Here is a 23,695-nt window from a genome sequence, read left to right as displayed (position 1 = left end):
TGGTGTGGCAGTTCATCAGAAATTGTCTAAAATGTATGTACAGAGGTGCTCACACTCACCTTTACCTGACGGAGACCATCTTCGTGGAGCCTTTGACAGTCTTGTCTAAATATTGCAAGCAGCATGCAGGCCCTTTTTGTCTTTATGTTCATCTCTACTGGCACCTGCAGTGACTTTAAGGAAAAATTCAACATTTTGAGAAATATACTATTTCTTGGCTGGTTGCCTGCATGGCAACTCCATGGTGACGACAAGAGCTCAGGCCAAGAAACAGTCCAGCACATAACCCCCATTAACCACAACATGCTGTTTTTACACTTGAATGGATTCCATATGTGTGTGTGTGTGTGTGTGTGTGTGTGTGTGTGTGTGTGTGTGTGTGTGTGTGTGTGTGTGTGTGTGTGTGTGTGTGTGTGTGTGTGTGTGTGTGTGTGTGTGTGTGTCTTTCCAGCCTTCATGCTAAGCTAACTAACTGATGGCTGGAGCATAACATAGACTGGACAAAAATGAAAATGTGCATGTATCTTTTAGAAGTTAGCTATCAAACAGGGGACATGGGGCTGAAAGCATAACGTCACTGGTGGAGGCAGTGCTCAGATCTTTAAGTAAAAGTACCAATACCAGAGTGTAGAAATACTTTGTAAGTAAAAGTAATGCGTTCAAATTATTGCTTAAGTACAAATGTATCAGCATCAAAATGTACTTAAAATACAAAAAGTACTCATTAATCAGAATAGCTCATTTCTGAATGTGTCATATTATAATGCTGGATAATCAGCAGTACATGAATGGTAACTTTAATATTGTAGCTGGTAAATGTGGGACTAATGTAACACGGCTAACTTGTGAATGCCCCCCTTATCTTAACCTGTAAAAATTAATCATATTATATTCGTTCAGTATATTATATGTTATTAATCTGAATCTGCACATTAACTAATAACTAAATAAGATATTTCCCACTGAATTGTACTGTAGAAGTATAAAGTGGCAAGAAATTCAAATACTCAAAGTACAATTACCTGAAAATTAAGCGAAACACTGGAGTAAATGTACTTAGTTACTTTCCACCACCGGGTGGAGGTAATAATGAGCAGAGTGTTATTGAACCAGCTTGGGGATGGATGACATTGGGGGGGATGAGACGGTAAGGGGGGTGGGGGTCACCTCCTGCGCGCAGGGCTCGCAGCTACGCCCCCGATGAGCGGCAGCCACACTGTATCAGAGATGAGAGAGGAGAAGGGAGCACAAAGAAAGGAGGGAGAGGAGAAGACAGGGGAGGAGGAGGAGGAGGTCTGCGTAAACTCCGCCTCCGGTCTCGGATCCTCTCGCAGACCTTCTTCACAGCCTCTCACGTTGAGGATAGAGAGAAAGGGGAGAAACAAGGAGAAGGGCGCACGAAGAGGAAGAAGGGGAGCAGCGAAACGACCATGGCAAAACCCACAACGTCTCAGCCCGAGATAGTGTCCGACCACCGCGCACCTCCACCACCGTCGACCACCGCACGGAACATGCAGCCGCACAATAGAACAGAGTCCAGATGAATGAGGACCTGTACCTGGGCCGTGGACAAAATGAGGGTCATCTTCATCCAAAACGCCGGTTTCGTCGCAGCTTTCTCGCCTTTTAGATGTGAGTCGGTGATGTTGGCAGCGTTTAGGACGACAGATCAGGTGAACGAGCCAGAATTAACCGCAGCTAGATCATGCCAGTCAACTGAGGAGTGAGACCAGACCAATTTATTTTAGTCCTTTTTTGTCTTTTATTGGGATAGAGCTTGCACATGTATAATAGCCAATATATCATCTTCAAATCGAAAGTGTGTTCAGCTCTCGGCGTGCTGCCTGCTGTCGACATCTGAATACAGATTTTATTACAAAATTGGCACTAGAATTAATTGTTATCCAGCGATATTGGACTATGTATCAGGTAATTATAGACCGATAATGTCCTTATAGACTTTTTGTGCTTAATCCGTAGTAGATTGATTATATAGCGATAATAACATGAATAGGTAGGAGGAGAGATCTCTGTCCGCTTTGATCAAAGCCAATTGATCAACCAAGACAATCTGGAAATGTTAGTTTCCACATGTAATAACATGACTAGTAGGCTACGCGTTATTCCTTGTAATTTATTTATTTATTATTACAATTATTAGACCTATAAGTATTATATTATCAATTTGTTTTAGGTAGGTAGTTTGAAATATTTAACAGTGGGAAGGTTGTTTGAACACCTCCCTAGTGAGATGGAAACCGCTTATTTATCACCCCACCGGGGGGCATCCCGTCCCGACGCCCAGAGAGGTCAAGCCTCTGCGGGGCAACCGGCGGGGGGTGACCTCTCCCCTCCGCCGCCGGCTCCACCGCTCCATGCCGGCAACTCACCCGAAGAGACCCCGGCAAGCAGCGATGGACGGAGAAACTCGGGCGTGAAGAAGCACCACCACAAGCACAACCTGAAACACCGCTACGAGCTGCTGGAGACGCTGGGAAGGGGCACCTATGGCAAAGTGAAGAAGGCCATTGAGCGGCACTCCGGCAGAGAGGTGAGCCACTGCAGGGATGCTCTGAGCAGCTGCAAACAGCTGTCACACGCTGTTAGTGGGGCCACGCGCTTCTTATGCATGCATGCCTCTGTAGCGACATTTATTAGCCACTACAAACAGCACAGTTCTTAAAATAAAGTGCTTTGTTGCTGTCAGAGGCGTGTGCGCGTCCTCTCCCTGGGAATTCCCCCTGCGCTGTAAAGGGCCCATGGGGGCCAGGGAGCTGTGCCTGCACACGCCTCATCCATTGCGGGGCCTCACGACCGGATGCTGCAGTGCAAATCCGGCTACTGACTGACTGATGTGACTTCAGTGATCCCAGTAAGCATCACTGAAAGCGGTTAACAGTCCCCCAGAGATGCTGCAAGGGCCCACTCACATTTTTGTTTACAGTTTGAGGCGTTTTGAAGATCCTTTCGGTTTTGTTTTTACATTTCGCTCTCTGTGTGTGTGTGTGTGTGTGTGTGTGTGTGTGTGTGTGTGTGTGTGTGTGTGTGTGTGTGTGTGTGTGTGTGTGTGTGTTTCAAAACTTTTCCTTGTTTTTGAAAGTTATTGACTGTGTTGCCATAGTAAACCCACCATCTGATATGTCCTTGCAAACTAGTACATCTCCAAATACTTTCACCTGTGGCAAAATTTGACCCCTGAGCCCCTTCTGGCAGGCCATCAGGAACTTTCCATGCACTGAGAGTGCCAGGGGGAAACTTAGTATAGGTCAACAATGTCCCCCAATGGTTTCATAGCTCCTGGCAAATGCATGCTTGATAGGGGGACCATAAACCCTCTGGTGGGGCTTACTCTCTCTTGGCCTGTCCCACTTGGCTCCTTGTCCTTTCTTCACTATGTTTTCCTATTCATTCTTGCCATGGCAGCAGCTCTAAAGTGAAGCTTTTTACTTTCACTAGCATTTTAGAATCGCACAATGTAGGCCTGTATTGACCAGAAAGGTCAAGGTTTGATGGACTGTTTCCCTGTGATAATTCAAATTGGCTCAAATTGTCAGCATTAGATAACTTATTGAAATTTTCATTGACAGTATTTGACCTCTCATGAGCTCTGCATTTATTTACAGCACATTTGTAGAGTCTCTACAGCCGTGCTTTAAAGTATACCCTGCAGGTACTGATGTTTAAAATGACACCTCCTAAACCAAACCTTAAAGAAAGAGCCTGAATACACCCGAAATACACACTCAGTTGCCAGTTTATTAGGCACATGTAGCTGAAGCTAATGCAATCAGCAAATCCTACCTTCATGAAGGTCATAATGCTGAGTTTTAGAGTGATGTTGAAGTGTTTTGCATTGCACAGAGAGGTGTGTCTGTTTAGCCTCCCCTCACTGAAATGAACAGGGTGGACAAAATAAAAGAAACGCCTGTCAGTATACAAATGATTCTTTGCAGGTCAAAACTCAGTGGCCTGTACATTCCTGTCTCCTGTAATCTGCTGCAAAGTGTTTTGCATGGCATTCAGACTTAAAATAGCATGTCAGTAAAGTTTAGGACTTCCTTGCACCACTTTGTTTTTTCACGTGGGAGATTGTATATCTTTGGGAAGTCCTTTGAGAATCTCTGCACATGGAGCACCAGCAGAAAACAGACAGACAGGGCATGACTGCCGGCCACCTCGCGGGCCACGTGTGTCTGGAACTGAGTTGCTAGAGTTTACTTGACCTCTGACTCAATGGCAGTCCCGTGTGTCCATATGGCCGATGCAGCAGTGTGGTGAGACTGTTATGCAATCATCCTGACTCCCTTTCCCGTTTTCGTTCCACAAACCAAACGAGAAGAGCAGAGACAGCAGAGTGAGGAGACAGACGGAGGAAGTGCGACTGTGTGCTAGCACATGCGTAGAATGAACTGAAGGCACTCGAGGAAGATCGATTAGAATGCAGGCACATCAAGTGTGTCAGCGAAAGTGGAACTGAGGGCCTGTCAGCCTTAATCTGCAAAGCCATACGTTGGACTGCTTGGCAGCTCAGTGGAAAGACAACATTATATGTAGTGCTGTAGATCAGAGAGATCATCATCAGGAAGTGTGACACATGCACAAACTCATGTGTCTGTGCGCGCCTCCAGGAGATGTGTCTCATGATCATACACCCGTAAGAAAGAGGCAGCGTGTGTCTTCATGTAGTATATGCCATCTAAATGACTATAGTGAAAAGGTTGTGGTGACAGCAGGGCCTACAATGGGCAGTGACACATGAAAGGCCATCCACAGCAGGAAATGAGATTGGAGGGGAAGGTTAATATCCTGTATGGGGGATCCATCGCAGACAGGAGGGGGTGGGCAGTTAGCACAGAGACAGGGAAGCCCAGCGCCATAACAAGAGAGGGACAGCCTCAGTTAAATGGGTTAGAGAGTCATATTAATATGAGCTTAAAGCACCAGATTACATCATTCCCCAACAATGGATTCACTGGAGAGGTACACGAGAGGGGGGAACTCTGACATTCCTCTACTATATGTGGTGCCGTTGATGTGGTATTATGATCCCTGGCTGTGTTTGAGAATATAGTTCTCTGGAAAACTGACGGGCCTCTTCCTCCCACTCACTCTCTCTTTCTCCCCCCAACTGTGAGTCAGATGCACTCAACGCAACAGATGATCATGAACTTTAGAAAACACAGGGCAGGCTGAGCTTGTGATGAATACTTCATCTATTTTAATGGCCTGAGAAAGCGCTGGAAGATGTCAGGCTCCAGTGAAGCGAGACATGGACTTTCACTTCAAACAAGCTGTGTTACGAACAAGGGGGACCCAGACGATGTTGGCCCCCGTACCTGGCAGGGGCCGGCGTGGGCAGTAGTGCAGCGCCTGTTTACTGTGAGTGACAGTAATAGGGATCCACTTAAGGACAAGCGTAGCTGTGTCAGCCAGCCAGGCCAGCTGGCAAGTGGCTGATCTGCAGTCCTGTTTAATGATCCACGTCAGGGTCAGGGCAGGGGAACATGAGGAGATACACAAGAGATACCTGGCTTTGTCTCAAGCCCGATGTGGGAGAGCTGGCTCGTCCAGTGACTTAGCATACAGTGTGGAATTAAGATCACTGCTGTTCAAGATTGATTACTACTTTTTTAGGAGAAAGGCCATTTTGGGTTTAGGCAGCAGTCAGACAGAGAAAGTTTACTCTCCTTTGTGTGTAACTTTTGTAGGTCATTTCTAAGTTGTTGCTCAAATTAACAAATTCCTGAATTAATTCCTGCATTAAATCCAGGAGGGTGACTCACAGTCTGCCTTACTGCTAAACAAAAGTCAAAAATGTTACTCACGTTTTGGGGATCAGTGGTAAAATGTTGATGAATCTGATGAGGTAAGGGAAAACATCAGTGTTAAGACACAAACAACTTTTACCAATTATGAACGCAGCATGTGGACCCCCTGGACCCCATCTTGTTTATTATGGTATCATTTCTTTAAATTCTATGTAATCAGGGCATGCTCTGGAAGGGAACTATTCCGGTTTGGGGTTATTTTTATTGATGTACACGGTAATTAGCTTGGCACTCGCTACTGCCTGTGGTTTCTGCTGCATGGAATAAAGCTGGGCTCCTCAGAATACTACCGCTTAGCTCGGAGAGGACAAAAGTTTAAACTAACAGAATTCAGAGCGAACAGACTCTATACAGGCCTGATCAAAGCAAACCCAGGACTCAATCCAGAATGTTTAGGCTACAATTATAGTGACATGTGCCTGACTGTGTACTCTCGATTGGTTTATTTGGAGGAGGCCGCTAACCTCTCATTTAAGGAGTGCACGTCTAGAGGTTTGAATGCATCCAGTTGCGGCCGGCTCGTACCCCTGTGGCATTGTCATGTCAGTGAAGAATCTTCAAATCAAGTATAGTTGTTGACTGTTGAGGCTCCTCTAGCGGGCCCATTGGCAAGGCAACCAGACTGAATCACTTCCTTAACCCCTGCTCATTCTCCTGATCCCGACATAAAACTCCCAGCAGGCCTGCCTTTACAGAAGTAGGCCATTAGCTGTTGTTAATCAGAATGACTAAAAATAAGAGACCGGGTAGATTCAATGCCTTCTCAAGGACGTTTTGACAGGGAAGGAAACACGGCTGTGAAGGTTAATGATGACATCTGATTTATGGAGGAGCACACTGGCCTCTGTGCCTCCCTGACTTCCTTTGGAAACCATCAACATTTAACACCTTGCTCACCTCTTTTTCCTGACACACGAGACCCTCGTTGGCTCAGTGGATGGCAAAGTTGGTTGGTCAATCAGTTGGTCCACCACTTTGGTGCAGACTGAAGTATTACTATTAGATGGATTGCCATGAAAGTTTGTACAGACACTTACGGTGTCCAGAGGATGAAGTCAACTGACTTTGGTGATCTCTAGCAACACCATGAGGTTCACGTTTGTGGTTTTGAGAGAATGTCTCCAAAACTTTTCAGTGGATTGTCATAAAAATTTAGTGCAGATATTCACTACCCTCACTGGATGAACTGGAATAACTCTGCTCACCCCTTAACTTTTCCTCTGGTGCCATTGAGCAGCAATCTCCGGGGCTGAAAAATGAAGTGCCAAAAACTGCAGCTCCTCAAATGGCCACTTGAGGCTGGCTCCAATAGCGAGTCAGTCCCCGTAGACCCCCATGTTAAAATGCTCAATTTCATAGCAAAAATAAAAATGTTAACAGCCTGGTACAAAAACGGTTTTGGACTCTATAGATAATTTCCCAATTTAATCTTGATATAACTCACTCATTTAAATTACATCAAGGCTTAAGATTATAGATAATTAAGGGTGTGGCTGCTTTGAATAAGAGCTAGCCGCTAAGTTTCAGCAACCAGGCCTCACTGAACCTGCCTCACGTCCAACCACACGCCCCCTCTTTGCCCGTTTTGGATTAGCCAGGACTTTGGTGGAGTCAGGCGCTGGCAAGATGCTGACAGCTGGAGCCACTGTCACTGAGCTTCAGAGTGGCTCTTCAGAAGCCAGGACTTATAGTCCACATCCATGTTAATCAGACCAAAATTCAGCACTTGGTTGTATGATCAATAAGCTGCAAATAATGGCAATCCCATCAGCCTCAGCTGCACACATTATACCTGCTAAACATCAGCATCGTCTTTGTGAACATGATGGCACCACCGTGGATCAGTGCGGCTGTACAATCTTGTTTTCTAACATCAGCTGCTTCCAGATATATGGTTGCTATGGAAACCACATGATTCACCATGTGAATCTTGCTTCAGGCAGGGGGCCCAGATCAGAGACCCAGCACAAACACTGACTAATACACGGTTAAATGTATGCCCAGTCTCTGAAAGAGCACAAAGCAAGCCTCCATTATGACACCACGTGTCACGTCGTTTTCCTCCAAAACAGCACCTTCATTTTGCTCCATACAGAAAAGAGGCTGAGTAAATTACACAGCGTGAGACAAAGATGACAGCCCCTCGTTGTCTGACTCATCTGGCTGTCATGTCAGCAAAGCCAGGTGATGAGGTCAAAGGTTGTTAAACAGGCCCAATAAGAACCCTGAGAGGGGAGGTAAATGATGCTGAGAAGGTACATAGAGTTTATTATGGAAAGAAATTTGGTAATAAATACTGAGCTGATGTTTTCACTGAGATGGACAGACATGACATGGTGTACAGTATATAGTCTGCAAGAGCCATTTTAAAGTGATTTAAATGTTGTCCTCTAGTTTTATTTGACAGTTTTCTTTTGTCATTTCCCTTTCCAAATTATATCAACATATGTATGCAATCAGTTCATGCATGCATGTGTTTTAAACCGTTACACATGAAGCTCCCAAGGTATCTATTACTTTGAAATGTTAAAATTTATGTTGCTGTACTTCATCTGATCAAAGCATCTTCTGTCCTCTGTATCCAGGTGGCTATCAAGTCAATTCGGAAGGAGAAGATCAAGGATGAGCAGGACATGGTTCACATCCGCCGAGAGATTGAGATCATGTCATCCCTCCGCCACCCACACATCATTTCTATATATGAAGGTGAGGGTCTGCTGCATGTCTGGAAGTACACACACACACACACATACATCCATACACACATACATAACTAATCACCCATGCTCGTTTGACTTGAACACGCATAAACAAAACCACACGTCCAAAGTTCCCCCCTTCCTCAGCTCATCCAGTACTTGTGGCCAAGTTGCAGGATTGTCATGTTATGACATGCAGATGTCATAATAAGACCTGGACTACAGCTCTGGGATGTTATTCATCTTCTCTGCTCTGTCTGGCTGCCTGGGCCAGTAAAAGTCTGGACGGCTTTGACAGTGTGCATCTGGATCTCTCTGAATGTATGTGTGTGTGTGTGTGTGTGTGTGTGTGTGTGTGTGTGTGTGTGTGTGTGTGTGTGTGTGTGTGTGCACGTGGACGTGTGCTGAACGTTCGTGTGTAAGAGGGGTGATATTCTGAGGGATTGCCTCTCCCACATCTAAGAGGTCTCATCTCTTGTCTTCTCTGGTCTTGATCTCAGGGCCAGACATCTGCTGATACTTAGAGACAACTGCAGCTGGGAACCAGACTCTGCTTGTGCATGTGTGCACGTGTGCATGTGCATGTCTGTGAGTGCGTGTGTCTGTTTGCACATATGTGTGTCTGCATAAGTCTTTATATGTTTGTGTCTATGTATGAGCCTGTGTGCATGGTTGAGTGTGTGTGTGTGTGTGTGTGTGTGTGTGTGTGTGTGTGTGTGTGTGTGTGTGTGTGTGTGTGTGTGTGTGTGTGTGATTGTGTGTTTGATTGTGTGTGTGTAACCAGGGAGCCACTGGATTGACCTCAGTCACCAAGGCCTGCACCCTTTCTGACTCCAGTCCAGTGCTATGCAGAGGGAGGAAAGGCCTTAAGCCTTCCCTCAAGCAACGTCAACATATATATCTACCCCAGGAAGCAGCTTTTTAAGTATCAAAGCCTTCAAGTCAGACTTAAACAGCTCACTTCTTTATTCTTTTGGAGCTCCTTTTTTGATATGAGTCCCTTTGAATGACCTTAACTTCACTGGAAGAAAACATAGATTAGAATAAATGGTGAGTTTAAAGGTTGAACAATTCCCATTGAATTCTTTCAGCATATTGCTTGCAATTAATCATCCCTTATAATGTAGTCTGGGCCTATGTGCAGGCCATTAAAGTCACAAGGCGCTGTGGTGTGAGTCGGTTTCATATGATTTGTGACTCGTGACTATTTTTATGCCTGTGTCAACAAAGCAACAGTTTCAATGCCCTTTTCAGGATAGCTGGCACAATGGCAGCCGCTTGTGTGCCACTGCCCAAACTGGTTCACCCGCTGTCCTTTAGTTTCAAAGTCCCCAGCTTGTTATCAGCAATGTGAATATGTGACAAATCATCACGTGCCAGTAGTCCGCGGGAGGGCTGAAGTGGTTTTATGTGTTTAGTTAGGAGAATGATTAAAAGAACACCTCGCTTTATGAACTCCAAGGAGGCTGTGCGGTGTTCTTGAGTGTGCTGCCTTCCTTTATAGGAAGCCCCGCTCCACCAACAAACTCGACCAGACTCATTGCTCTCGCTCTTTCTCCTCAAACCCAGCGTTTACTGTTGTGGTCTGGCCTCCGCCCAGCTTGCTTTAGAGATATATAGGAGGCCCTGAGATTTGTGTATCCGGCAACACCCTCTTCAACAGCCCCTGCTAACTGCCTTGTGTGAAGCAAAGCTGAACCAGATGTGTGTGTGAAGATTGATTTTTACCACTCCCTCACATTCTGCATCCATCAGCATGCTGTGCGGAGATTTTGCTTTTCGGGCATAAGTACCCTGGTGCCCCCGTTGTAAAACAAATAGTCAACCCCGAAGAATTCAGTAAATGCAAAAATTGATGCATTGACTGGAGCTGTGTTAAGCCTGGCAAACTGGCATGTGTTAAAGGACTTGTTTGACATCTTGCAAATACACTTATTTCCTTTCTTTGCAAGAGTTAGATGAGAAGATCGATACAGCTGTCATGTCTGTACAGTGAAAAATGACACTACAGCCTGCAGCCAGTTATCTCGAGCTTTCTCCTATGCTTCCATCCAAGAAATAGTCTGCTGCTGGCTGTAGAATCACATTTACCGGACAGATATGAGAGTGGTTTCGATCCTCTCATCTAACTCTCAGCAAGAAAAGTATAAGAAAATGTATTGTGAAACTATTCCTTTGGGAGAGGAAAGGTGATATAAAGTTAGAACAGACAAAAAACCATTGACCCTGCTGTGAGAGAAGAGCCACTGTGTTTACTGCATTCATTACACTGCATTCTCGAGACGTGACACATGCCTAGATAGTCATCTAAACTCTGCAGCTCTTTTGTTGTGGTAGCTCAGTTCAGTGAAGAGGACCAATTCAAGAAATAACCTGCTGAGGTCATCAGCATTAAAACACCTAAATCAAAAAGAGTACAGTTCTCAGTGCTTGCTTGTTTATTGTCTGCCTCAACATCTTTCCACCACTCTTCTGTATTACACTTTGTAGAAGTATTTCTTGCACGCTATGCAAGCTTGCAACAGTGGTCTATCATCAGCGCAGGCAATAGGACAATGGGTGCTAATTAGTCAGATGTGAGGGCCTGAACTGTGGACAAAAGCCCAATGAGTGACAGGGAGGCTGTAGTGGTGGCTGATGTGCCCAACAGGCTGTAACAAACTCAAGTTATGTAAGCCAGGTAATTACTTCACCACCAGGGGTCAAAGGTAAATGGGAGTGCAAGCTGAGAATTGGCTCTCTAAGCACAGCCCCACCACGGATTGCTGTGAATGTCACCCCAGGTCACCTCTCTGTCCTCCAATCAGAGGGCTGGATCAGTCCTGGCCTTGCAGGCGCTTGGCTTACGCCCCGTTTGTTGCTTCCCGAGCAGACAGACAGTCACAATCAGGGAGCATTACCGTCACTCAGCAACTGTGTGTTTTTGTAGAGGATTATATCTTTAAAAGGACCTCGGGAGGAGGGTGAGGAAAGTAGTGTGACAAACTATGAAGGTGCTCGCTCAAGGGTGCAGAAAGCAGAGGCCCTCACCCCCGGTGACCCTGCTGTGTGGGAAAATCAACCCACACAATACTGAGCAACATGGCTGACTGTGTTGTTGTCATCCCCTCACTGTTCCCTCAGTCCTTCTCTCCCTGCGTCTCTCTCTCTGCCTAATCATTTTCATTCCCTTCATGCCAAGGCGCTGGGAGAGGAGCATGTTGCCAGGTTGAAATTATACACCGGGGAGGCTAAATACTGACACAGAATGATATGTTTGGTGAGTGCAGTTGGACAGTAATGCATTACAGTTGTGTTACTGTAATAGCATTACTTTCTCCAGGCGCCAGATGTGTAACAAGTCACCTTTTTATTTCAAGTGATACAGTTAGTAAGACACACTTTAATCATGTTGTTGTCTTTTCTAAAAGTCAGACTGAAGATGAATTGTTTCCTATCCTCATTCTTGATTTGTTTTGGTTATATAAAAATGAATCATCTGTCGGCTTTAAAAGGGTAGATAATGTATATTATCACTGCTTTGACTTTAATGAGTAAACAAAAGAAAAGCGACGTGAAAATTGCTTGGTTTTCATTATTACTCACACACAGAATCTTCCCAGTGTCGAGTCAACAATTACCAACAAGTCAGGCCTTTTTTCTGACTACTTATGAGCCAATTTCTGCTTCGAGAAGTTGCACCGTGTTGCCATAATAAACTGTCACACCGTAATTTATGTGATATTTTCCAATCAGATGGACACTGACGGTGGTTAAGAATGTGGGAATGTGTTGTGAAATGTGTTGACTTGACGCGAAGCTGAAGTGCGACGTGTCAAGGGCGTCGCTTGACACTGCGGCGTGTCCTCTCTCACTCTCTCTCCTGGACTCGGTCCCTGCTTTCTCTCTGTTTTCGCTGTGCTCCACTCGCTCTGGTCTCTGAGGGGAGTGGGCTTGATTGAGTTAACATCCCCTCCCAGCGATGTTGTGTAGGAGCCAGGCGCATGAGGTGGGGTTTGGGTGATGTAACCCTGGGAGAAGTGTAGAGATGTAATGTGCTCCTCTGGAATTTGGATTCCTGCTCTTAAACTAAATGTGGGGGGTGAACTGGTTTACTCTGCTTTTTTTACATAACAATGGTCATTTGTGATTTTAACATGATCGAATGAACCTGGGATGACTCAGACGGCGTCCTCCCACCTCTCTGGCTCTTAATATAGATGTGTTTTCCTGAAAGAAGATATTAACTGGCTCAAACTGTTTTCTTATCATTTCTCAGTGTTTGAGAACAAGGACAAGATCGTGATTGTGATGGAGTACGCCAGCAAGGGCGAGCTGTACGACTACATCAGCGAGCGCCGGCGCCTGAGCGAGCGGGAGACGCGACACTTCTTCAGGCAGATAGTCTCCGCCGTGCACCACTGCCACAAGGTGAGACTGCCCATACCTTATAAGACGCAGAGAAAGAGTGTGCACATTCAGTTGTCATTAGATCTCCTTTGCCTCTCCCACACACGCTCAGACTTTGTTTTCCAGGTAGCAGCATGCTTATTGTAACATTAACCATGCACCTCCACCATCGACCATGCAGCCAGTTAATCTGCAGGCCCTATGCAGTATGCTTTTCTTGGCGGGCTGGTTTTAGGGAGTCATCTGTTTCTGAGTGATAGAACACAGGCCAGTTTAATTCAAGCTTACGCTCCGATTACAGTGCACCAAACAGGCCCTGCATTAATTCTATCTCTCATCTGTCGACGCGCTGATGCCTGTCCCGAGATACCCCCCAAAGCTTTTCCCCAGACGTTCCAGCCGCACCCATGTCAACCCCATGTCCACACCTCACTAACTCCCATCAAAACCCCAAGGTCCCAAGGCTTGTTTGGATGGGTTCCCCTCTTGTCATCCTCTTCCCAGCTGGGGATAGGAATGATGTCATGGTCCTCAGATAGGAGAGTCCCAGACAGCCATGAATGATGAATCATCACTACCAAGCACAACCTCCCGCCGGGTGGGGTGGTGTGAGTCACTGACACAACAAGCAAGCAACCATTTCATCCTTGTGTCCACCAATCAGACTCATGTGAACGTGAGCTCCCTGCCAAGCAATAACCAATGAGAGGTGGTAGCAGAATGCTAGGGGGGCAAGTGATGGGTGAAGTCACTCCCCCACATCTAGGCTGGGTTCTGTCTGGCTGCATACCACATGTTAATTCCAGGTTTTTTGTTTTTTTTTTTCTTAAACGCAGGCATTAACAGCACAGTTGTTTTTTTAATCCCGAGATGTTGTGAGCACATCATTCATACAGGGTGGTAATTACAGGCTCATGTTTATGTGACACATGTGAGTCGATTTAAAAAGAAAATCACAGCAGATGTCAGCACAAAGACCCCAGAGGGGACAAGACCAATTAAAGAGAACTAGACCAACAGGCTGCCTTGATTTCCCCCGAGAGCCACAAGCTTGAGTTGTCAGAGTAAATCATCTCTTATTACAATGGACTGTTTATTACTTGGATCCATCGCTCATGAATACAGCACTGATAAATCAATCACTTATTTGTTTTTTCTCGTTGTCTTTCAGAATGGAGTCGTGCACAGGGATCTGAAACTGGAAAATGTGCTACTGGATGAAAACTGTAATATAAAGGTACGTTTGCTCCTGTGATGCACCACCCACAGGACCATAACACCTGACCTCAAATGATCGTTTTGATTAATGGATGGTATAAAATTCACCTGTACCCCTGTTTCTACAGATTGCTGACTTTGGGCTGTCCAACCTCTACCACAAAGACAAGCTGCTGCAAACCTTCTGTGGCAGCCCGCTCTACGCTTCACCAGAGATCGTCAATGGGAGACCGTACCGTGGGCCAGAGGTGAGGCCCGGTCAAGCAAACAATGACAATGACCACAGCTGTTTGTGTATGAACTTCATTTGCAGGACCTGATTTACTTTTTATTTATCCATAATCATCATCATTGTACTTCCTAGCTGTTAAATGTGGTGTGAAGCTCTTAGATCTCTTAGCTTATATCGCTTTCATCATTATTATCCCACTAGTGACTGTCATCAACACATAGGCTGTACACAAAGAGGTGAATAGGCTTTATCTTGTTTCTTTGATGGGATTACTATGAGTCTCCAGTCAAGGGGAGGTCTCTCCTGCAGCTCCACAGTGGGTCAGCTCAGATGCCGTCTGCATCCCTCCCCTGTTCTCCCCTTCCGACGATGTCTGGGTCCTTTGAAGTGAGGAACTGGAGGATAGTTTTTGCTCACTTTCTCATCATCTTAATGGGATCGGAATGAGCTCCACAGCCTCAGAAAGACGCTTATGGTCAAAGCCAAATAGTTTTGGTGAAAGAAAGAGTGAAAATGTCTTCCCGAAGCCACATATCTGGCATTTCCAGAGTCATTCTGAAGGGCGTTGTCTTTAAAATTGCATCAGTCACATAAAACAAAGCAACAGCGGCGAAAAAAAATGCATTTTTAGATATTCAACTCCAACCGTTCAATTTAGCGTAATTCACTATAATTTACTCCAGAGTGCTAAAAACTACAGCAGTCTGATTGCAATCGAAATTACAGAACCCCGGTTGGGGTGAGGCCACAAATTACAGCAAACACAGGCAACGAAAATAGAACACAACAATAGTGCGTGCCCTGTCTCGCCCTCGGGAATGGACCAATGGCAACAGGAGAGTGAAACATTCTTGATGTGGGTCCAGATGCTTAGAGGAAGTACACCAGCTCCCTAACTGGCCCTATCTGATTTCCTCTTCCTAGACTATGTGTCAGAGCTTCAGCTACAGCCATCAGAAGCACATTCCTTTGGACATCTCTTCCTCCTGTAACCACAGTCAGCACACACACATCACATTTCCCTCTCTGTCACACACACATATTCTGAGACAGGTCATCGGCTGACCACTTGCGTCTCAAGCAAGTCATTAGGGAGCCTGTATCTCGCTCTGCCATCTCTACCGGGCTCATTACCCCTTCCATCCCCACCACTTCCCACGTGACTCTGCAGCCCCTCATGCCCCAGACACCAAGTCTTATGTAACTGCTTCCTTATGAAGCCACATTGCATTAGGTTGGTGGTCAGAAAGTGCTTGCTTCTGCCTGACGGAGCGGGAAAGAGTCGGGGAGGAAGGAGAGGATTTATCTGTGGAAACAAGCCATTTCCCACCAGATTACAGGCATTTGTCATAACTTCCATGAAAGATGCAGCATCACAGTCTCTTTAACAAAGATTGTTCTTGTGTGATGTGAGTGTGAAAGAGTGATTGTGGTGCTCATTAATGTCAAAGTAAACTCAAGAGCGTAACTCTAATCTGATGTAAAGCAGAGCTGAGCTCATCCCACAACATTCATTTTAATGCCATGAATCACTAATCAAAACAGGACTGGGCATTTCCATTGCATTACACCAGATCTGACACACTTTTATTTGCTTGCTGCATACAGTGTACATGTGTCTTTTGAGAGGCAGTGTGTGTTTTGTGCGTATGGCTGAGTTTATGACCATCTTTTTTTGCTTTCACCAGGTGGACAGCTGGGCTCTGGGGGTGCTGCTGTATACCCTGGTCTACGGGACTATGCCATTTGATGGGGGAGACCACAAGAACCTCATTCGCCAGATTAGCAACGGCGAGTACAAAGAGCCCACTCAGTCCTCAGGTACTGCAGGAACCTCTGTTTGTATTTCTCCTGTTTTTTGTCAAGCTGGGAAAACACACCTGACCCCAGTGTCCTTTCTAAAACTGTACCATAAACTGTTCTTAGCAAGTCTAGTTCAGCTGGAGCACAGAAAGACTCAGTGAGGTCCACCACTTGAAACCACTGACCCATGACTTCTGTCTATAAATTGTACAGGACTCACTTCCTTATGTAAACTCCAGAAAATACTTGAAAGTCTTTGAGAATTTGGTCCATAAACTGTTGAATGGAATATGGATCAGGTGCTCTCAGTGTACACAAATAGTAGAATCTGCACAATCCTTTATGTACAGTATGATGCCTAATGCCTGTTTTTTGTAAAGTATTAACATATTCATTTTTAATTAATCCAAAGTCTGCCTCAGTTTTTTGGTAGGAACTTATCTCATTATTACTGAGCTCTGAATGTCATTTAACTGCTAGATACGTTCACATGGTGTGAACTTTGTTATAATGTTCTGTTGTTTCACTGAGGAGGCATTACTGTGGTTTACACTGAACAATGGAAAAATGAAATATTCAGTGACTAATACTTTTAGTAGGGATATAAATGCACTGCTGATGTCTTTAAAAGCCTCTAAATTGAATAAGTGCAGCTTGTGTAAAAAACAGTATTATGTCAGAAACAATGATATCACTATATTTTTACAAACATCCTCAATTATTCCATTATTTAATAAACCCCAACCATGGCCTTTTACAGCATCTTTGAATAAGCCACAGGTAGCGATTTCAGTCTCAAACTCACACTCCATATTCAGTACTCTGTAATTGCGACAGTGTTATCATAGAATAGTATTTAACGCCAAGTGGTGTGTATTATAAGAAGCTAACAGATTGTTCTTGTTCTGTTTCCTGTTAGATGCTCGTGGACTGATTCGCTGGATGCTGATGGTGAACCCTGAGCGCCGGGCCACAGTGGAGGACATAGCCAACCACTGGTGGGTAAACTGGGGCTGGAAGAACAGTGTGTGTGACTGCGAGACTCAACGCGACCATGGAGGCTCGCCAATGCTGGCCCGCTTCATCGACTGGCAGAACCGCACTGAGCCACGTGGTTCTGCAGCCAAAGCTGCAGCCATTCCCCAGCTGCTGCGCCAGAGGCCCAAAAAGTCCAAGAAGGAAAATGTCGAGGCAGGGCAGACCCACTGTGGAGCAGAGGACAAGCCAGGTCTGAAGAGACCCAAAGGGATCCTGAAGACCAGGGTGACGGAGGAGCAGCAGTCTGGAGCCAGTTTGGAAGAGGTGGAGTTGGGCCAGACGGCGCTGCCTCAACAAGCTGAAGGGGGAGAGGAAGCCTCGAGCCCAGATCGAGAGGAAGAGGAGCCGACTCTGGGAGGGGGCTCGCCAGCTAAGATGGTGCCCTCTCTGCCCAAGAAAGGCATCTTGAAGAACAACCAACAGCGGGAATCAGGGTACTACTCCTCACCAGAGCGCAGTGAGTCCTCTGAGCTTTTAGGGGGTGCCAGTATGTCTCTACTTGCCACCTCCCCACCTAAGAGAGTGATGGGGCGAAAAGGCATCTTGAAGCGTAACGGCAAGTACTCCACCTACAGCGGGCCTCCCTCAGCGGCAGCGGTGGCTGGAGTCCTTGGTGAGCCTCCTCCCTCAACCGACTCCGGTCTGTCTCGCAGTCAGAGTCGTCCCTCCAGCATAGTCGGGGAGGACAGCTCTGTCCTGTCCCTGTCGCCCAGCTCCCTCAGTGGGGCTGAGTGGCATCCCTCCACCCCCCACCTCCGCCCAAACATCAGGGCCTGCGTCTCGGCTGAAAACCTGCTCCAGCTCGCCAACTTCAAGGGCTTCCAGGCAGCCCCGCCTCACCAGGGACCCAAGTTCAGCCGCGGCCCCAAAACGAAAGGCTCCCCGGGGGACAATGGCAGCTTCTCCTTGCTGGGGGACCTGGAGGACATGACTCAGGTGTACCAGCAAGCCCTGGACATCAGCAGCAACCTCACCTAACAGACGGGTGGCAGAGAGAGAATAAGTAGAGGGAATTGACCATGATTGTGTGTGTGCGTGTGTGTGTGTGTGTGTGTGTGTGTGTGTGTGCATGTGTGAGTGTGTATGTGCCCAGATGTCTGCGGGTGGCATTAACGACCAGTGTGTTGCTGGGATACACCTTTTTGGGAAGTTGCGGTTTTCCAAATGGGGATGAAACCTCAATGGAAATGATACGTCTACGCACACACAAACACACACAGATGCACACACTTAGGTGCACTTCTCTGGCCAGAGGAAATTTAGTTAGGGTTTTGTGAACAAGAGAGAGAAGGAGCTGGCACGAGAGAATGCCACCCAGTCTGCTTTCTTGGCCCGCCCATAGACTTTGCTGTGTTCAACATGTTTACATATTCAGCAAGAAGGCAAGTTAGAATCACAAACGCAGCAACCAGAAACTGGTTGGCTCTCTTGTACACCACCCATTTCGAGTTTGAGTTTACAGAAGCACCTTAAAACTCACACAGAGCACATGCTTTTGTGATCTTTACTTCCTTTAAAAAAAAAAAAAAGAAACAAACAAACCAGGGTCTTGTTCCAAAATAACTGACATTGCTGATTATTTATTAATATTTTCGTAGCTTTTAGCTTTAAGTGCGAAACTGGTGGGCGCTGGCTGTTACTGGAAGAGTTCAAAGCTCCTTGTCTCCAACTCTTTGTCTGGAACTGACATATATAATTGTGTTCCTCAGTGATGAGAAACATATATATACTCAGCATATATAAGCATGTCTGCGCTTGTAAAACACGCAGGCAAATATACCTTCATAAAAGCATATGTCCTATATATGTGTATGATACTAGGGAATATGTAGGAAGTGCCTTTTTTGATTCATAATAAAAATTATGTATGTCATTTCCTTAAAGTGGAGGGAAAAGCCAGGCCAACCTGTCACCAGTTGTGCTTTTTTTTTTTTTTTTTGATGAATGTGGAGAGACCCAGGGCCTTCAGCACACAGCTGACCAGCTTTACTTCTTTTGGGGTTCAAAGGTCAGTCGACATGATAACGTCTCCTCCCCCCGGTTCCTTCCACAAGTAGAATTGCACACAGATATGCTGGCATCTACAGGCCGCTTAGAAAAAGCCCTCCTCTGTGTTCTTTGTCAGTGTTTAAGCCCATAGTCTGGTTTGTCAGCACTTTAGGTGGCTTGGTCGAGTGCAGATTTGCTGGCAGCACCAGAGGTCTGGAGGGACTCACCTAGTGGGACATTTAGCGCAGGGAGATGGTGCAGACACCATCTCACAGTCCTGGAATGTGCCTGGCCCTCTTAACATTGGTTGTTCCACATTTTCAAGGCTACCTGATAAAACAGGCTGTTTGGTTTTTTGTTTGTTTTTTGCCAAAGACACGTTACCTTGCGCGGCAGCTGGATTCCATGAGAACAAACCATCTGGAATGTCAGGTTAAAATACACGTAAGGTTTCCATTGTCAGACTAGTTAATATTTTACCCAAAGCTCTTCAAAAGAGCTAAGTAAGGTGGTTTGTTTTAGCCTGCTGATGACACAGCACATTCCCCAGACAAAGGCTGGAGACGTGTCGGTGCTAGAGATCTCTATCAGCCCCAGCCCGACTCAGCACAGGTGGGATCTGCGGTTCGTGCTCAGCCCTCCAGCTGTGTATACTAGTCCATTATGTCAACCAGGCACAATTAGCCAGCTATTGTTTTCATTTGACAGTAAGAGAGAGGCAGCGTGTAGAGATTTGTAGCTAGAGGGAGAAGAAAAGCGTGTGAAAGAGTGATGCATGGAAAGGAGATTAGAGAGGACTTTCCCGTAGGAAAGGTCGAGGAGGTAGCTGAAGGAATGGTAACGTAGAATAGTGAAAGTGAAGAAAGTGTGTAGAAGGAGTAGATGGAAAGTTTTTTGTTGAATACCAAAGATGTGATGAAGCTTTGACATGATTCAGAGGAATGGATAGTTTCAGGGACTAATGAGAGTCTTTTTTTTTTGACTAGGGAATCCCCATCGGTGAATGAAATCATCCCCACATTGGCTTTACCTTGCGATTGTTTTATTTTTCTTTCTGGATTTTTATTTGAGGTGCTGGAAGCTGTTGATACAGCTTGACTCGAGGGTCAGTCAGTGTGTGACTTGTGGGCTCTGCATGGCCTTAGAAAGTGTGTTCAACAGCAGCAAAACATGGGAGAACAGTGACTGACATCATCCAAAATATCAAATGATGTGGATGGAAACCATGCAGTAGATGACCCCCGAGGAAATAGATCACATGTTGAATGTTTTCCTCCCGTGTGAAGGAAAGGTCCTGGGTATGGATTCAAATGACAGACCTGTTGCGTATTATATTGCATTTTATTGCCTTTTGTATTGCATTTTATTGTCAACTGGATTTACAGTGAGAAAATTATACTATGTTAGTATTTTGTTTTATTATGCTTCTGTTTTTGATTTTCCAAAATATAAGAAACTTTATATTGCTTTATGTTATGGCAGAAAATACTTCCTTCCTCGAAGTATTAGAAATTCTCAGAAATCTGGTCTTAAATTGGTGTAGTCCCAGTTTTCCCCTGTTTTCATACTCCTGTGAGATAAGCCCAATAACAGCCTGCAAATATTAAGAGCCAGGGTTTATAAATTAATTGGAACAGGGCAAAAATGCAAGAATTTGTACTAATATATCAAAAGCTGGCCCCAGAGAAAATTGCATTTCCACCTCTACCAAAGCAGGGGAGGTTCAAAATGCTGGAACAACAATGGGAGAAAAAGGAAATAAAGCAATGGAAAGAATCTGATGATGAAACTTTAACTCTGCCAAACTGGAATAAGTGGTGCATATCTGTTAGTTAGCAGAAAGTCTAATCATAGGAAAACTTGACTGGATATTGTTATGACAATAATAATAAATTAGTATTATTATGTTATTTAAGTATTATTTTTCGTTAGGGCTCATTACTATTGTTGGCTATTGCCACAGTTTTGTTTTGTTCTTTTATCTGTTGGTGATCCTGGACTGCCAAGGTAGATTAAGATGTGTGCCTTTGGTATCTTTTTTTTTTTTTTGGATAATTTTTTTTTTTTTTGGATAATGAAAAAATATTATCAATGTGTTTTTTATACTTGTATTTATTGGTGATCAAGCCATTTAATTTGTTGTCAAAATGCTCCCTGTTCATGCTTTGGCCTGCTTTGGACTGTGCGTGTTGTTCAGGACATACTGCATACAAAAATATAATTTGTTTGTTCAGAATAGAGTGGTATCATCTCATTGTGAAGGCAGTGGCCAAGTGAGCATTTTTTAGAGTAACGAGTCAATAAGAGTTCCTCAAATCCTGTAAAATGTCTTAATTCATCCATTCGGGTGTATTTCTACTCAACACAAAGCCTCTGTAGTACTGTATCAACTCAAATAAATGGATCTTGAAAGTTGCACGTTGTTTGTTTTTATGCTGTGTGTGGTCATTTAAGTTTACATAGTGCTCTATTAGATAAACAGTCATATCTTACTGTAATTAGGACATTCCCTTGATGTGGACAAAGAAAAAGCCTAATAAACAGGTATTAGTCTCAGTGGGATCAGTATAGAAGCGTGTAGTAGTCACACTGCAAACACCCCCATCCCATTCACAAAATAGGCCAAAAGGCCTAGATGTCTGCCTCCCACACACTACTAGCCTTCCTTTAATGTATTTCCAGAGTTCAAGTCTCCAGAGTTCAAGCCCGACTTCTGAAATGGGAAGCTGTTCACATTCAGAACCTCATTATCTGCACAAGTTATTTATGTTTGATCCAGTGGTGGAATTGGATAAGCAAATATTCCCTGACGTTAGACTGGGACAGTACTACAAATACTGAATCCACGACTCTTCTTCTTACAGTAGGGACAACCGCAGAGCAAACTATTATTGGATGGCCTCATTTCTTTTCCTTTTTAAGAATGTGTGACCTAAAAACCCATATGAATAGATGAAGGGGGTCAGGAGTGAAAGGTGTTCTATTTTCATCCTTAACCCGAATACAATGAATTTAATTAACTGATGAGGGCAAAAGGTTGAGGGCACAACGCAGAGCTAAAAGAGTACATTTCATTTTGACTCAGTTTGAAAGAATCCGTTGGAACCTCATGGCCTGCTTAAAGCAGGCAGCCGGCCTGACCAAAGCAGCACTACCAACGAGAAGGGGACAGTTCTGGGCACTGAAATTAGCCAATGTTTCCACACAGCCTCAGCCTTAAATTAACTTGATGGATGTTAAAGTGATACTCCACCCAAAATCTATTTTATACACATTTGAAAGTCATTCCTTCCAGGCTTGAAAGGTGGCTGTAAAAATCTTGCAGCATTGTCCCTCGCAGAGCACAGCAGTTTTGGTCAGGGTGTCGGTTGCAATAAATTCCAATAGTGACCAGTTTTCTCAGTGGAAACAAGCATAAAAACATCCACAGAGAGTTTTTAAACCACTGTCCATTCGTATGTTCACGATGCTCCAAATATCCCATTTCTTCTAAAATGTTGTTAAAAGCTCAACTTTTATTTAATTCCTCACATACAACCCTGTCAAGCTCATTAGTGGGTATACACACTGCTTTGTGCACATTGGAATGCCCTGCTCGTCTTTGGGTCAGGAGAACTGGCTGTCTTTAGTCTGTTTATTATTTTTCAGCGAAATGCCGGTAAACTACAATCAGATCAACAAACAAGCCTGATTCAGGTTTTATCAGGTGATTGATCCAGGATGGCACAGTTCTTATGTAAGAGCAAGCTGCACGTGCTACAAAGTGTGCAACTGAGCACCCTTACTAATGAGCCATGTATGAGGACTGAGATGAAACCTGCCTATTTATCCATATTTGATCAAAAATATAATGATTTACACATACTGAGCAGAGTCGGCCAGCCGTACACTGACTTTTCGTACTCAGAAGAAAAGGGCTTGTGTTCATACTGGGACCCTCTTGAGCATACAGCAGAGAGACTCAATTATTCTGGGAATGAGCTCTGAGAGGTTGATTGACAGCTGGTCCCAGTCTAGGAAACTGCAATACTGGCCAATCCCAATCAAGACTGGGGCAGCCAATTACATGATAGACAGCTTTGCACCCTAATGAGACGATGCATGCCAACACTAGCAGGTAAGTCGTGGCTCACCTGTACATTGCTGGAAATAGAGCAAATTTAAAAACAAATCCTCGGGGCAGTTATGTGATGAAAGTGTTGATATTACATCTTAAATGAATAGTATTGGTTTTTGGACCGAGCACACCTGCTGGTAATTACTAAAAAAGTAGACTGTAACAACCTCTGGAGAAAAGCAATTTTTTTGTCATCAGAAAACTGACAGAGTCAAACAAACAGCAACAGTAGACAACATGGAGCAGAGAACACAGTTCATGTCTGGCTCGGGGAAGAAACAAGAGTGTCTGTTTTTAGGACTTGGAAAGTCAATTGATTGTCGAGGGAGAACATTGCTTCTGCTGGGTTAATTTGATCCACATTTTGCAGAGAGGAGTGGGT

The 23,695-nt window shown here is 44.8% G+C and overlaps 1 protein-coding gene across 1 annotated transcript; it reads left to right on the top strand.

Moving 5' to 3' along the window:
- Positions 1–1,343: 1,343 nt before the first annotated feature.
- Positions 1,344–21,611, top strand: nuak1b (NUAK family, SNF1-like kinase, 1b). Its single transcript, XM_070972712.1, has 7 exons — positions 1,344–2,551; positions 8,414–8,534; positions 12,786–12,937; positions 14,088–14,153; positions 14,263–14,382; positions 16,055–16,187; positions 17,089–21,611. Exons 1-7 carry the CDS (start codon positions 2,252–2,254, stop codon positions 18,183–18,185), a joined length of 1,989 nt encoding a protein of 662 aa, XP_070828813.1. The 5' UTR covers positions 1,344–2,251; the 3' UTR covers positions 18,186–21,611.
- Positions 21,612–23,695: the final 2,084 nt, after the last annotated feature.

Source organism: Chaetodon trifascialis, chromosome 10 (genome assembly GCF_039877785.1).
Source record: "Chaetodon trifascialis isolate fChaTrf1 chromosome 10, fChaTrf1.hap1, whole genome shotgun sequence".
NCBI classification, from domain to species: Eukaryota; Metazoa; Chordata; class Actinopteri; order Chaetodontiformes; family Chaetodontidae; genus Chaetodon; species Chaetodon trifascialis.
This window is presented reverse-complemented; position numbering and strand designations above follow the sequence as displayed.